At 41.0% G+C, this 15,277-nt stretch overlaps 2 protein-coding genes across 3 annotated transcripts in view; one reads left to right on the top strand and one right to left on the bottom strand.

The window, feature by feature from the left end:
* The first annotated feature begins 3,920 nt into the window (after positions 1-3,920).
* On the top strand, positions 3,921-7,561 carry polr2eb (RNA polymerase II, I and III subunit E, b). 2 transcript variants are annotated; one of them, XM_010774279.1, is made up of 8 exons: positions 3,921-4,127; positions 5,075-5,249; positions 5,400-5,515; positions 5,681-5,761; positions 5,886-5,944; positions 6,099-6,177; positions 6,974-7,046; positions 7,398-7,561. In XM_010774279.1, the coding sequence occupies exons 1-7, from the start codon at positions 4,071-4,073 to the stop codon at positions 7,037-7,039; spliced, it is 633 nt and encodes a 210-aa protein (XP_010772581.1). In that variant the 5' UTR covers positions 3,921-4,070; the 3' UTR covers positions 7,040-7,046; positions 7,398-7,561. The 2 variants fall into 2 exon arrangements, with proteins under 2 accessions (XP_010772581.1, XP_010772588.1); XM_010774286.1 differs by having other exon boundaries at positions 3,933-4,127; positions 7,382-7,546.
* Positions 7,562-7,865: 304 nt separating this feature from the next.
* arhgap45b (Rho GTPase activating protein 45b) overlaps positions 7,866-15,277 on the bottom strand; it is a 19,990-nt gene continuing 12,578 nt past the window's right edge. The window contains 12 exon segments of the mRNA XM_010778732.1: positions 7,866-8,733; positions 8,973-9,060; positions 9,925-10,195; positions 10,654-10,925; positions 11,088-11,225; positions 11,313-11,501; positions 11,599-11,762; positions 12,207-12,308; positions 12,466-12,552; positions 12,767-12,875; positions 13,251-13,306; positions 13,394-13,419. Of these exon segments, the coding sequence (XP_010777034.1) occupies positions 8,258-8,733; positions 8,973-9,060; positions 9,925-10,195; positions 10,654-10,925; positions 11,088-11,225; positions 11,313-11,501; positions 11,599-11,762; positions 12,207-12,308; positions 12,466-12,552; positions 12,767-12,875; positions 13,251-13,306; positions 13,394-13,419 (1,978 nt within the window). The 3' untranslated portion in view covers positions 7,866-8,257.

Here is a 15,277-nt window from a genome sequence, read left to right as displayed (position 1 = left end):
AAATGATTAAAAAGGCCCTTTCGGCTTTTCAACATGTCTGGCGCTTGGAGATATTTAAAAATATCAGAGAAAGAGGCGCGGATTGCGATTTGTAAAACGTGTTCAGCTGACATTTCTCGAGGGGGTGTAACTGCAAAGACTTTCACCACTTCGGGAATACTCCACCACTTGAAATCAAAACACCCGGACAAATATGCGGAGTAAGATCAAATCACAAGCACTGACAGCAGAGACTGTTCAGCGCTGCNAGCTAACATTTAATCCTATATTCCTGTAATGTACATCAACGTTAAACAGGTGCCCTAACTATATAGGGTAGATAATACGTAACAGAAGAACTCTGTGAAGTTCACAGAGTTCTTCTGTTACGTATTATCTACCCTATATAGTTAGGGCACCTGTTTAACGTTGATGTACATTACAGGAATATAGGATTAAATGTTAGCTATAACAACCATTGTATCGTCTATATAAAATGACTGATATTTACCTTGGTGAAATTCCACTTGATACTGCTGCAAGAATGAAAACAAATCACATGTCAAAAAAATAGACTATGATGATCAATAGTTGATTAATATGATCTGGTTTTAATTCAATCAGTTTGTAGATAAGTGTATCATGTCATCATCAATACTGTATACATGTTATAAAATCACTACTTACTTTCCCAGGAACCCTTTCCCATTGGGCTGACTTTTCAGCCACTTCCACAGAGGATGAGCAGTGTCCCCGTTCACATCGATCTTGCTGAACATGTCAAACTGAGCGTTGTAGGAACTGGCGAACTGCTTAATCTGAGTTTCATTTCCAGGCTCCTTCAAAGTAAAACAAGATGAGAGAAATAGACGTGTCAGCAAGAGTCAAAAGCCACGCAGGTTAAAGTGCCCTGCTAAACCAATGAAGAAAAAGCAAATGTTGGTTTAGTGTACTACAACGTGATGTCCCCTTCTGTTGAAAAGGCCTTTTGCAAATATTAGGGCTGGATTCCATGTTTTGCAATGTGACCTTTCTGTTTACTGTTCCCAGTTATGTAACATTTTCAGATCTCCAGCTTGTGTAATAATGCCTTTTCTAGCTTTGCACGTTAATAAAACTCTGATGTGTTTCGTACCTGGTTTCCAAACTGGTTGGAAGGGAAGGCGAGGATGCGTAAACCTCTCTCAGCGTACTGGACGTGCATTTCCGCAAACTGAGAGTAGTTTACTGGGGTTTTACCTCATTTAGAGGCAAAGTTGGTGATGATGACAACATCCCCCCTGAAAACACAAAGAAACAGGTGCATAAGGATTTAGTGATGGTATGTTTATGGTATGCTTTAGTACATTTAGGGAAAATAAAAAGACATACCTGTATTTTTCGAGGGAAACCAGATTCCCATCAATATCTGTTGCTGAGAAGTCGTAAATAGACGTGGCCCTCTGCCAGTCCTCTGTCGGAACAGACTGTGCGGAGGAAAACAAGTTGAGTTAAGGGAGCTCATTTTCAAAATGCACTTTTATGCTGCTTAAGGAATATCAAATAACAAGAAATATGACCCAGCAAATATATCAGCGACATACGCATTTCCCCTTAAAATGTATTCGTGAAGACAGCAAAAAGAGACGAATCTCTTTTGTATGCAAATATTTAAATACTAATATCTTAAATAATAGAACATCCTACACAACATAAAAAAAGACACTTTCAATTATCAATTCAGTTGGAAAAAACGTGCCATCTTCCAAAAGCAACATAATCCAGAGTTTCAGTCCTACTTTTTTCTTACCATAGCCTGCAGCAGGACAGAGAAAAGGACAGTGGACCCTAACAGGCGCATGACTGCCCTTCAGTACGCTCCTCTGAAGGCAGAAAGCGATACAATCTGTAAAGCGCCTGAGTAATGTTCTCTACACCCTCACTGTCAGACCACAATCCAACCACTGAGGATGAGGACGCGATGCAGTGTCCTCAAGTCAAGGGAGCGGGTGATCATTAACCGAACTGATAAGCTCTGATTCTCCAATAGGTCCCTCTGTGCTGTTGGCTAAAACCTCTACGTCAGACAGACACATGTACTGCGGTCCACAGTCCACAACATTTGGTAACTTCATAATGAAGGTTCTCATAGTCCTCAGACTCATTAAGAGAGCCATGTGTGGTTGAGCCTCTTGTGGCCAGCGTTAAGAGCAACAGTCTTAACATTACATAAACTACTTATGAGATTAACATTGGAATGAAAAACAGCTTTTTGCAGCAGTAAATAAGCACACATAACCCCTTAAATCTCATAAAAGTCACAAGGCTGAGCCCAAAACACTTGTTTATTCTATCTATCATAGCAAAACAAGAAATGTTGTGTTTAAATAATCCGTTTTTTTTTTTAACTCTGCTCTGTACCTGCCCATGGACTTTTCCAGAATATTTTTCCTGCAAAAACCAATCCATAATAACCAGAAGAATGACCAGGCAAAACCTTACACAACAGGCTGAGTGGTTGAGCAACACACTTATCTGATTTTAAAGATTATTTCACAATTTTCTAGGTAGAAATCCAGCTGGTTACACAATATAAGCCCTATTCCATAAAAATCTTTACGGATAATTTACTGTATGATTCAAAATATACAACTAAAGAGCCAAAAATATAGGCTATATCAATGAAAATTAAATAAATAGATAGGCTTTGAAAGATAAAGGAATTTGTATTTTAATCATCCTATTGTGAATTGGAATACACGAAAAGAGAGAATAGAGATATTACACATTTTATTTGTATGATAAGATTAAGCAGTCACAGCCAGGAGCCCCCTTCTGACATACTATTGGCATTGTTAACAAGTATTTATTGTAAACTTATTTGCAAGATTGAACCGTATGAAGTACATTTACTCAAGTAGGCAACTGTCTTTAAATGTAACCTTGACATACTTGTACTTCACTAAATACCTTCATTTTTAAACTACTTTATTCTTCTACTCCACTTTTTATCAGTTTTTTTAAAGAGAGTTCCCTTCTTTGATTAATATTTTGTGGGACTTGTTGTTTTAATGATGCTGGTAAAGTCAATTTGATTGAAATACTCATATACTAACATAACATTTCAGCTGTGCCGAGCATCGACCTTGTGTTATGAAACCTTCCAATGACTGGTCATGCTGCTGCACTTCATACTGATAGCCTATCAGCTGACCCCAGATGATGGGTGGTGCTGCTGCAACACATCCAATATCTTACGAATTACGCTCAGTCATATGAACTGTTGAACTATTATTCTCACACTAAAAACCTTAATGAAGTAATATGTAGGTACATATGCTAGTTGCACTCTATGGTTGCAAAATCACGTTAATGAATTTAAAGGCTATGTTATGCAAAGCAACGAGGAGCTCAGATTAATGACGTTTTGGCTACAGACAGTAACTTTACCAGATATATCACTCGTTATATTGATTATATATAATTTGAATTAGGAGGACAGCGGTTGTTTCATGTGTCGATAATAGCCTGGCATCACTGTTACGCATAGGAAATCAGAGCAGCACGCGCACCATAGGCTACATACCAACACCCATTAAGGTTTACGTTACCGTTGTGGATAAAACAAAGTAAAGTACCATCGCCAGTAGTACTCCACTACTCGCCACCGCTCCGAATGTCAAAATAATAAATAATGGCCTCATCTTGGTTATCAGAGAGGCCACATTTATCTGAAAAGCTGCTCTCGTTGTTGATCACTCCCCTCCGCCCCGCAGTTTGTTTTGAGACTGCACCGGAAACAGAAGACTGAAAACAAAACTACTGACAATTAATTTGTTTTATTATGATGACATTTTGTGTCGTTAAAATGATTATTATAGTATATGTATTATTCGACACATAATACAAATAACAAGTTTAATTTAGAAACGTAGTCTTTATGCTAAACTCCACCCACATACTGCTATTCAGTTTACACGTCATCAGTTTGCGTCGGTTAGACTGTAACGTGCATAGCGCGTCGCATGTACACAGGAGCTAAAGGGATAAATTAACAAATATAAACAATTGTTTTTGATAAAATATCAAACAAGTTAAACCTTTGAGATACTATGGATGATGAAGAGGAAACATACAGGCTATGGAAGATCCGTAAAACCATCATGCAGGTGGGTTAGATGTCAAATTTGGTTTAGCTTCATGATTTAGCATGTAGCTTAGCTGCGGTGCTCTGTGATGTTAGAAACAACTGAGTTTTATTTGAATTTAGATATTTAGATCAGTGTCACTTCTCTGAATTCCTGAATAAGTTTGATTTGCTTTGCACATTTAGTTAGAATTGTGTTTCAACAAGCACAATTCTGTCTGTCAAAGTGCCTTTAATCCGGTCAACAAATCTTCATTTTGTTTTAAGTAATAGTAAGTGTAAGTAGCTGGCCCACATATGTAATATGTTGTAGTTTCAGATTATTCTGGTTACTTCACAACAGAGTTTCCTTGCTAAACCAACAAACGAAGCTGCATGAAAATACAATGGAAATACAGACGGTAGTAGAAGTATAGGAATATGACAGGAAATACATACATATCACATTTTACGAATAAAACAACCAGCCATTGATTCAGAGTTGCTGAAAGAAAACAAGGCTTTCCAGAGTGTTTGGAATTAGTCCGATTCATTATTGGGATCCTAAGTCTATTTATATGAAGAAGGAAAAGCCCATATCCATGATTTATATTTGCCAATCATGGGGGGATTTGAGCAGACCACTGAAGCAAGATAAACTTGAATTAGCTAGAAATAAAATAATCTGGTGTCCGTATTAGAAAGAAAGTTTAGTTTTAAATGTAAAATGATGAATCCTTTTCCCAAAATGTCTATGTGATCACATGACCAGAACAAGTGGATGAATGTACTTTTGTGTGTTTAACACTACAGGTTTGAGCTATTGGAAACATTTAAAATGTTGTCCATGTAGGAAACATTAGAACATTTTAAATCTCTATCCGGATCTCTAATCCGGAGAACTACATGGACTAGAAATATTTTGCTCTTGAAAATTATGATTTGTACCATACACTCAATTAATTGATGTTTTCATCTGTCCCCCCTCAGCTGTGCCATGACAGAGGCTACCTGGTGACTCAGGACGAGTTGGACCAGACGCTGGACGAGTTCAAGAGTCAGTTTGGAGACAAACCCAGCGAGGGTCGGCCCCGGCGCACAGACCTCACCGTGCTGGTGGCGCACAACGATGACCCCACAGACCAGATGTTCATTTTCTTTCCTGGTAGGTTAAGACTTATTATTAAATACTAGGGGGATAAAAAGCCCTCTGTATAAAAATATGAGACTAGTATATAATCTAGAATTGATGGTTGTTCCTTTGAAACATTCAGCGTTGTGATATTATTAAGTCGTATTTTTCTTCACTTTGTAGAGGAGCCAAAGGTTGGAATCAAGACGATTAAGATGTACTGTCAGAGGATGCAGGAGGAAAACATTACACGAGCCATCATTGTTGTTCAGATAGGCATGACACCATCAGCCAAACAGGTAAACACACACATTATATATTATTATATTAAACAACTGACGCAAAAATGTATTTGAAAAACAGAAAGATTGCAGAACCTCTCTTGTATTAATTCTGTGACTTTCTTCTCAACCTTTCACTTTTTTGATGTTGCTGTTAATGTGGATTGAAATGTCTCCCTACAGTCTCTAGTTGACATGGCCCCCAAATACATTTTGGAACAGTTCCTTCAACAGGAGCTGCTCATTAACATCACAGAGCACGAGGTAAACAACAGACTGATGAATCCACTGAATTGCAATCCCTTTGACACCATATTTAAAACTCTAACAGACTATGCCTCTGATGTAGAATACCATTTTACTTTCTGGATTCTTTTCTGTTTTTCAGCTTGTTCCAGAGCACATCGTTATGCTAAAAGAGGAAGTGGTTGAACTTCTGCTAAGATAGTATCCTTTCACCCACTGCACTGTTGAGATTTGCGGCAGAAAATTTGACTCTGGAGTACTTACTATTCATAACAATTGTATAAAATGGCAGGTAATTGACCTAAAGAAAGATACTTTGTTTGGTTTGTTTGACTTCCTTAACGTTTTGTCTCAGTAAACTAAAGGAAAGTCAGTTGCCGAGGATCCAGGCTGGAGACCCCGTGGCTCGATACTTTGGCTTGAAGAGAGGACAGGTAACTCATCCAGAGGCCCTTTTTATTAAAGTGGACCTATCATGCTATATTTTAATAATATAGTGTAGGACCATACCTATATAAGGCATATTTATACTTTTTATTTTTCAAAATACCAAACAGATCATGCATTTTAGCCATTCCTCATTTCGCTCAATTTAACACTGTCTTTTCATGGGCTGATTTCCAACGGCAATGTCCGTGGCTGTCTCCTCCTGATTGGTGGAGTTGGCCCAATAGCCGTAGAGCCACTTCTGTGACGTCACAGAAGTGTTCAAATCTGTATCAGTCTGTATCAGAGCCGTTGCAGCCCCTTTTTAAGAGATTTGGGTATGGAGGAAAATAGAGAGGGTTGTGTTTTCTGACACTTGGTGAGTTTCCTGACAACTCCGGGGACACATATTCATGTATAAAAGACGTACAAAAGTGCATTTAGCATGATGGGTCACCTTTAAATGCATAACATTATCAGCATTATGTGACTGCATGGTGCTTTATATTTGATCTTGGGTTGGTTCTTTGGTAAAATGATTTTCACTAAAGGAGAGTGATAACACAAATAGATTTTTATAACCACTACTTGTTACTAGACATGTTGTGTGAAAGACATTTAAATGATCAGTTGGTTTTTCTACGATGTTGGTCCTATTATACATTTCCTCTAGCATTGTTGCTTGTTTCCAAATCGCATCATTTACCTGTGCAAATAGATTTGTAATACTACTGATAATGGTGGCCAAAACTATAGACTGGCACCATGACAATCATTCTGCTTTTCTTTCTACGACTTTTCCAGGTAGTAAAGATCATCAGACCCAGTGAAACAGCTGGGAGGTACATCACATACAGACTGGTGCAGTGACAGACAGGTGAGTGTTATGGACAAATATGCAGCTTGTTGAGACCGCCACACTGACAAAATCCTTTTGATGATACACAGCGCATATATACTCATGCAGAGGCTGAATTTTTGAGTTGTACTTTATTCCACACATACGTAATTTGTTTTTATAGTATTTATTACTTTGATGGAAGTTGGGAGTTAAGGGATGTCATCTCACTGAGGTATCATACATCCCAGCTCAGGAAAAAAAAAAACAGGACGTAGACGTCAGCCGGACAGTTCATGCTCAGTCGCAACAGTAGTCTCATTATGTGCGTGTGAGAACCACAAGGAAGTAGCTGCTTTGAATCAAATGTAAAGTACTCTTGTTTTTCAGATATTCTCCTGTATAAACATTTTGGAGGACCAGTGAAGGAAACCTGCGATGTTTCATTACTCATCCGGGGACGATCTTTCTACTTTTGAATTGTTTAAATTGTTTTCTTATATTTTCTGACTTTGTAAAATAAAGTATTCCCAAAAAAATCCCTTTGTACAACTAAAAGTTATTAACTTAACAATTCTACTTTGTGCTGTAATAATTTGAGAAGCCTACCTTTTTTTTCCTTTTGAAAGCCATGCAGTAGCCGCTGTATCCTGAAGCTTGTAGAACAGTCTGTGCCTCACATGCTGCAGTTTAAAACCTCCACCCACTGTAATAAACTCCTCACTGCCCTCCCCACTATCAGGGAAGTGAACACAGCTGAATGAGAACAGTCAGAGGCCGTCATCCAGTTCACTATTATTTCCCGTTCCCTAAACAAGACATCAAAGCAAGGTTCTAAATGAAATGACAAAACCAGTGTAAAATAAAATGTTTATTAAAATAGACCAAAACATTCAAATCAAGGCAATACAGGCGACATTTATAAAAAAGACTTCTACATTTATTTTGAAACTGTTAGTGCTGAAATAAAACCAGCAGCACTTTTAAGATCATTGGCTTTGAATTCCTGCACATTGTGATGTTACTTACTAACTGCCTTTCCTCAAGCACGCAAGAGCAATGAGTAAAATGCTTTAAAAATACAAACTGCTGCAAAAATAGTTTCTTAAATCATCTTGAGTCAAAACCTCTGGAGTAAGCGTGCAGACATTTTGCTGCCAGGATAGATCAACACACACGTAAAGACTTTAACGAATACAAACCCAATCACTCCTGTAAAGACTTCACATTCACACACTTTAGTAAAGATATCAGACAAACTCTGGCTCGCTGTCCCTGTTCCTGGTCAGGGGTAATTTCGTTCCAGACAAACGTGACAGTGGATGCCCCGACAAGCTAAGAACGGGGGAGCAGGGGTAGTTGTTGTTGTTGGTTTTGTTGTTGTTGTTGGACTGGTTCACGTTGAGCTCGGCCAGAGAGACGCTCAGCTCCTCCTCTGTCGCTGTGTCTTCATCTGGGGGTCCGCTGACTGGCAGGGCAGGAGGCTCGACTTTGTCGGGGGTTTCTTCCTGGTCCTGGTCTGGTTCTGGTTCTGGTTCGGTCAGCGTTGCAGACTGGCTCGACAGGTCCAGGCTGTCCCTGTAGCTTAGCGGCTCGTCGTCCATGCTCACCTCGCTCTCCTGCGTCACCAGGCTGCGGGGGGGCGCGGCCCCCTGACTGCTGTCGTCCTGCTCTGAGTCGGAGTCAGGGAGCTGCTCACTGGACCCCAGAGACCCTAAAGAACTTCCTGAATGGAAATAAAGAGGCCGGTGGTACCACAGGGGTAAAAAAAGAAAGAAACGGATCATAAATAAACAAATGCAGAAACTTTGAGATTACATTTTTCAAATACATATGTATTCCGCACATTTAAATGACCATGAAGATGCAAGAACATGACTTTTGATGTATACTCATTCAGGGGAATTCTGTTCATTTACAACCGTAATATGCAATTATGCTTGTATGGCGTTTTACAATACGTACCACACCCCTCCTCCAACTTCTCAGATTCTGGTTTATTTGGCTCCTCTCCATCAGCAGCGCTCTCAATCTTTTCATCTGCAGCACAGACCTAAAGCAGAGATTGTTATCAAGTCAGTTAACCTGAAGGGTTCTTTTTTTCTATAATGGATCATAAATCAAACAACCAAAGCAGGAGGGTGAGCTGGATTCAAATTATTTGCAGCTGTAGGTCATAACTCTGGATGAGCGGATATTTTACTGCTTCTGTAATTTGCATTTCCACAGAAAGAGGGTTGGACCAGGTTTAGGTCATGCCCAGACTTTATTAGCAGCCTCTCTTTAAGACAAGCTTTTGATATTTTCACTGGGAGCCAATTTACATTTGCCTAGTGACCACAGAGGGTCTAATATATGTACGCACCAAAACTTCTCATGAAAAAGTAATACATCTTAGTATACAAAGTTATGTTAACTAGCAAAGTCACACACTATAAAATATATTTAAATGAGTGATTTAAAGTTTTCAATTCTAAATACATTAAGAGTAAAGAGTCATGCTAGCTGCTGTAGGAGGCTATTCTTTTTCTTCAGGTGGAAGCCCACATATATCAGACTGAGAAACAATGTATTAATCCCTGGGAGGAACTTGGATTTTGTAACAGTAGCTCCATATTGGATGATACAAATATTTATATAAACATACACAAGTTAAATCAGTAAATATTTTTAACAGAATATATAACTAAATATGTGACAATATGTATATTACAGTAAATAAAATAGTGATATAATACATTTTTTATAAATGCTGAAAACCAGATTATTGCTTTAATATAATTACTGGGTCATACAGTAATAATACAGTTGAATAAATATAATTACAGCAACCTGGTTTGGATTAACTGAATGATAAGTTGTTGCCCGTGGCGTCATAAATCTACAGCACCATGAAACAGGAAGTCACACTCTGTACCTTATCAGAGGGATGAATATCCTCCTGCCCCATCTGCTGGGCAGAGGAGGAATCTGAGCGGATGTTTTTGTGTGTCTGAGAGGTTTTGGACTGGAAGATGGATGAATAGAAGACGATGAGACACTCAATGATGCGAGCCTGGTGGGGGTAATCGACCAGAGAGGAGAGGGAGATGGTGGCTCCGGTGGGACGGGGGCGCATCAGGGAGGGGCCGAACACAATACCCAGGTTACTGGGACTCATCTTGTTGTCCTCCTCCAGCTCTGCAATCCTGGAGGGAGGAAGATCAAGAAAAACTATATAGAGAGTTTGGAGCCGTTTTGTAAGGATTGCCCCTTAAAGTTAATACAAGATCCGGATAAAGTTTAACGTCATTCAAAAAGCATTTAGCTATTAAAATAACTCCTAAGGTGATGAACTGAAGGGAGCAAGACTTGAAGTGTCTTAACAGTTTCTTAAGCAGAGAAGAAAATGGCAAAAAACTGATATTTCTCAATGTTGAATGACAGTGAGGTAATAAACACCACAGATGATATTTAAGCTACATGCCAGCTGCTATCCACAGACTGAAAGGCATCACAGATATTGTTAAAAGCTAGTACTTAATCTATATAAAATAGATTAAGTACTTAAATGGCAAATAAATGTTACGAGATAACTTTAGAGTATTTTTCTAAATGGTGTCCCAATTGTGTTCATGTCATTTTTTTTGTTTTTTTAAAGACTGACCTCCGGAGGTGGCGAATGATGTAGCGTAGCGTAGCGACGTTAGCTTTGGGCGGCTCCTTCAGAAGCTCCTTCAGCTTGTCCACCAGGACCAGCACCTCGGGGTCGCTGTTGGGGCCCAGGTCCACCAGCTCGGGCCCCTTGCCCACCGCCGGGTTGATGCTGTTAGACTCCACCTCCTCTCCCTCCGCTGTGTCAGCCTCTCCCTGCATACTCTCCTTCGCCAAACCCATCAGACTGTTGTACAGGCGGAACAGCATGATGGGCTCTGGCAGCTGGCGGATACAGGAAGACATTTTAGAGAGACTGAAAACACAACCTTTGATATATGTGATTGTATTAGTCTGTGCTTTATAATACTGAAACCCTGCCACTATGAAAGCTGCCATGGTTCCACGTCTCGCTATAGGCTCTTGTGTTCACTCCTGCATGTTTACCTGTCGGAGGTAAAGCTTGAGCACGTTGCTGATGTCATGCGGTGAACACTGGGACAGCTCCACCAGCTCCTTGCCGTTCTCAAAGGCCTGACACAGCTTCTCCACCCGAGTCTTCACCCCGTTCACCCTGTAGATGCCCTGCAAGGAGGAAGCAGACAGTTTAAAACACGTCAGTGGCAAAGACTTCCAGCGCTCGGTTTAATACAAACATGTTCACTGCCTCACCTTCATCTTGAGCGCCCGTCTCTCTATCTCAGAGATGCACTTAGTGATGATGAAGGGGATGCCGTCGCTGGCACAGCTGGCTACCTGAGAGAAGTCCCTGCCGAACAGCTGCAGACGGCCCTGCAGCTTCTTGTGACCGCACTGGATGGCCAGAGTCTCCAGACAGCGCTTGTGACACGCCAGGAAACACTGAAGACAGAGAAGAACCCGGTGTGATTATCACTGGGAGTCTCTCTCTGCAGGTCTGATGTTAGCAGATGATTACATTATTAAATAAAGGACTCACCTCCTCACACTCGGCCCCCTGGAAGTAAACGTAGCTGTCACACTCGCGGCACTTTGACGGAGTGCGTAGCTTCCTCAGCCGGTGGGTATGTGCTGCTTTAGAGAGGCCGACGTTACGGAAAGGTCTGGTGGACACCACCACGTCAGGGTCCATGCCGTTCATGTCTGAAGAGAAGGACGCACATCATACACACTCCGGAAGACTCGTACAAGATTCACAGCAAAGCCATTTGAAGAGTAATATTGGGACTGCATGTTATCACGGAAGCTGGGAGAGGCAAGTGAGAAAAATAACTGGAGATCCTTTTAAAGAAGGTTGGTTTTTCTTTTTCAATGCTTCTTAAGTATATATACCATTTTTCAGCAAGTTATAACATATTGTGGCGAGAAATGTGTTTAAAATGGTCACTTATCTGACATTAAGGAGAACATGATTTATTTTAGTCGTATGAATATTACACCAACCAACACTATTTTAATTGACTTTTTAGACAGATTAACCGGGCTAAATCACCTTGTATGAGGAAATAGACATTTCTCTTGCCTCTCAGGGTTTCTGCATTTTATTGTAATGTCACATCAACAGTGATTACAATCTGTAAATCTTACTTGGAGATTCAAATGAAGTCATATTCCCGTCTTTCTCATCTGCGTCCTCATTGGACGACATTGTCCCAGTGGATGACGTCCGAGCAATTTTACTGACGTCACCTAAAATGAATAAACACCTTAAGTACCATCTCACACACACACACACACACACACACACACATTGTGTGTTTTCCTTTAAGTGGAAAAATGTAATCTCTCAGATATCCTGGTGTTACTGTGAACATGTTTCAACACAGCTCTCACAGCTCTCACTCACTGGAGCTGGCAGTAGGCGACTCTAGACCCGCCTCTCCTCCAACACTGTCGTCGCTCACTGTTGAACCCCAAGACTTATGTCCCTGCCCTGGGGAGGACAAAAGGACAAGAATATGTGAATAGTCGGCATCAGAATAATGGATCTTGGATCGGTTGAAAGTACTTTGGTAACACTGTGTGCTCTTGTTACTGTTGTTACTCTTGAACAATGAAATGAGTAAATGAACCACAGGCTGGATTTCTCAAAGTCCTCTTTATAAAACTACAGCTGTCTAACATCTACATCTGCAGCAGTCACTCACTCTTGCGCTGAGCCTCGGCGTCTCTGCTGTCTCCTGCTGCTGCGTTCCACACTGCGTGGTAGGACTGTCCGTGTTGGAAACTGTCAATTCCTTGGTCTGCTGGCCGTGGCTGACAATGCAGAATATGAAACACTCTTAATACCACTGATGATTGCAGGGTGATAAGAAGCTACAGCAAGCCAGATTAGGTTTTGCACAGTGCTGTGCCTCATAATAGCGAGCTTAGCTATTTAGGAGACAAGAGTTTATCGAAAAATAATAGATAAATATTTGGGTTATGTGCTGAAACATTATTATGTGCTTTGACTTCCTTAGTCTTTTCCTGTGGTATGTTGTTGATTTGGACAGAGCTAGGGCCGAGCCGTTCCCTTGTTTCAGCTGCTTCTGCTAAGCTAAGTGGCACAAGCTTCATATTTACTGTACAGATCGTGATACTGGTCAATCTTCTCTCCAAACTCTTGGCATAAAACAAATCTGAACATACCTTCCTTAAGGTTTTAATTTGAAACTGCATATTGGTGATCCGACTGATGCTCTTTACTGTGACGATGAGCTGGAGGACCAGTGTTCTCAAATCTATGTGACGTTGGGTGCCGGCGCAGCTGCGGTCTCAACGTGAGCGCGTACTGCTGGGCCCGGGTCGTACAGCTTCTGCTCTTACACAAGAGGTTGGTTAGTGGACGTTCAAGCCACGGTCTGCATGCTGCATGACTGGTAGTACGAGGATGCGTCGCCTGGTGGAGGGAAGAGCTGAAACACAAAGGATTAGAGGAGAGTTTCATCACTGCCTCAAATCATCGGAGGATAGAATATCGAGCACTGTAGGCACATTCAGAACAGGTTAAGAACCCGTTGACATTGGTGACAGTGAGGTTATGTCTGACCGAGCGGGCAAGGGGTCTGGTCGCTCTGTTTGATGACGTCCTGCAGTTGTCTCAGCACTGTGACCTTGTGTGCTCCAGTCCCTGCTGCTGCCGCAGGTCCCGGGTGTGCGTCGAGACTGCAGTGGAGCAGGTTCACTATATGTTTGGATAGTCGTCCTAGTTCAATGTACCAGTAAATACAGAATTGGTGCGCGGATATGGTGGCCTCACGTTCCTCGTGTTTCTGACATGCACTCTCAACAAAACATTTGTGGTAATATTTAACTCGTTGTTTAGCTCTTGAAGTTTTTTTGTATAGTGTTGGGATGATGAAAAGGCACTCTGTTAACACAGCAATAGCAGTTAAATATGTCACAGGATATGTATCTCGTCTAATATGTAAGACTCTGTGAGACTCTAGAAACTATGAGCTCGGATTGTGGGAATCAAAGAGATTGTAAGGAGTGGCTGGGTGTGCTTTCTTATTCGCAATATAATCAAGATACCAGTCGGAATCCGAATAGAGGAAATACTTATATGAAAAAATATATTCTGTTTCTTAGTCATAATCAAGCCATTAACGACATGGTGTATTTTCATATTAACTTATTTGTACACTAAATTGATGGTTTTCTTACTGTTAGAAGACCGCTTGTGAGAGAGATTATGCTGACTAGCTATTTTGTTTTGTCGGTATTGAAGGCGCATATGTACTGACATATACAGGTAGGCCTATTCAGAGTAATTTCAGTTTAAGTTCATAGCGCGACCTCTGACAGGGTGAAACTGTATAGCTGTCTGGTTAATATATTAGTGTAATCACTGTAACATCATTGAGATCAAGCTCTGAAAAACGACAGAGACAAAGCATGAGGAGTACAGAGCGAGGGGGAATTGGTGACCTCGAGTAACGCTTTGGCAGCGCGCTTGCCTCCGTCCACTCGTTTCTTCTTCTCCAAAACGTGGCGGTAAGACTCGCTCACTCGACTCCTTCCTCCTTGCTGTGTAGATGTTAGGACAGCTCGGCAGTTGTTTGTCGTTCTTCTCTGATAAGCTACTCACGAGGATTTGGAATGTCCCAGTAACGGCTGTTGGTGTTATGTTGTAACTGAGGTGCTCTTACATCCATCCATACTAAAACAAAGATACAAAAGAGATCTGTTGTGTGCGAAAGCTATTTAACGTGTCCTTATTCTGTGCGCCGATTTTATATTTATGTGTCATTTGTTGTCTACTTAAGGGATATAAAACGGGGACATTAGTGTCTTGGGGTTCCAATACGTAGGTGCGGACAGAAGACAGTGTGAGAAAGGAGGGGGGGAGTCTACCGCGTTGTTCCCTTTAGCTTCGGATACGTGAGTTGAGAGCCGGTGAATCGGTAGCTCCGTTCTTGACGTATCTCCTCTCGGGTTCTCTTTCGTGCTTCCTCTGTTTCACGTACCTGCAGGAAGAGAAGCTGCAGAGAAATGTCGCTCGATAGATGGAAATAGCATCAAATCACTCTTTGTTGGTTTTTTTATAAGCATTATGATGGAGAGTGGTGGTACCTGTGCTGCAGTTGGAGTCTCATGGGCAATGTCGTAAATGAGGGTGAGAGGGTGAGGTTCATGATTGTCAATCAGACCATCAGCGGAGTCGATTTATAGCT

This window comes from Notothenia coriiceps, unplaced genomic scaffold (genome assembly GCF_000735185.1).
Source record: "Notothenia coriiceps isolate Sejong01 unplaced genomic scaffold, NC01 NC01_scaffold00000339, whole genome shotgun sequence".
NCBI classification, from domain to species: Eukaryota; Metazoa; Chordata; class Actinopteri; order Perciformes; family Nototheniidae; genus Notothenia; species Notothenia coriiceps.
This window is presented reverse-complemented; position numbering and strand designations above follow the sequence as displayed.

Excerpts from the sequence above, each read along its gene's own strand:
- polr2eb (XM_010774279.1), top strand. The coding sequence starts at position 4,071 with ATGGATGATGAAGAGGAAACATACAGGCTATGGAAGATCCGTAAAACC. Across the intron at positions 5,762-5,885 it reads TTAACATCACAGAGCACGAG|CTTGTTCCAGAGCACATCGT; the intron begins GTAAACAACAGA and ends TCTGTTTTTCAG. Across the intron at positions 6,178-6,973 it reads TTGGCTTGAAGAGAGGACAG|GTAGTAAAGATCATCAGACC; the intron begins GTAACTCATCCA and ends CGACTTTTCCAG.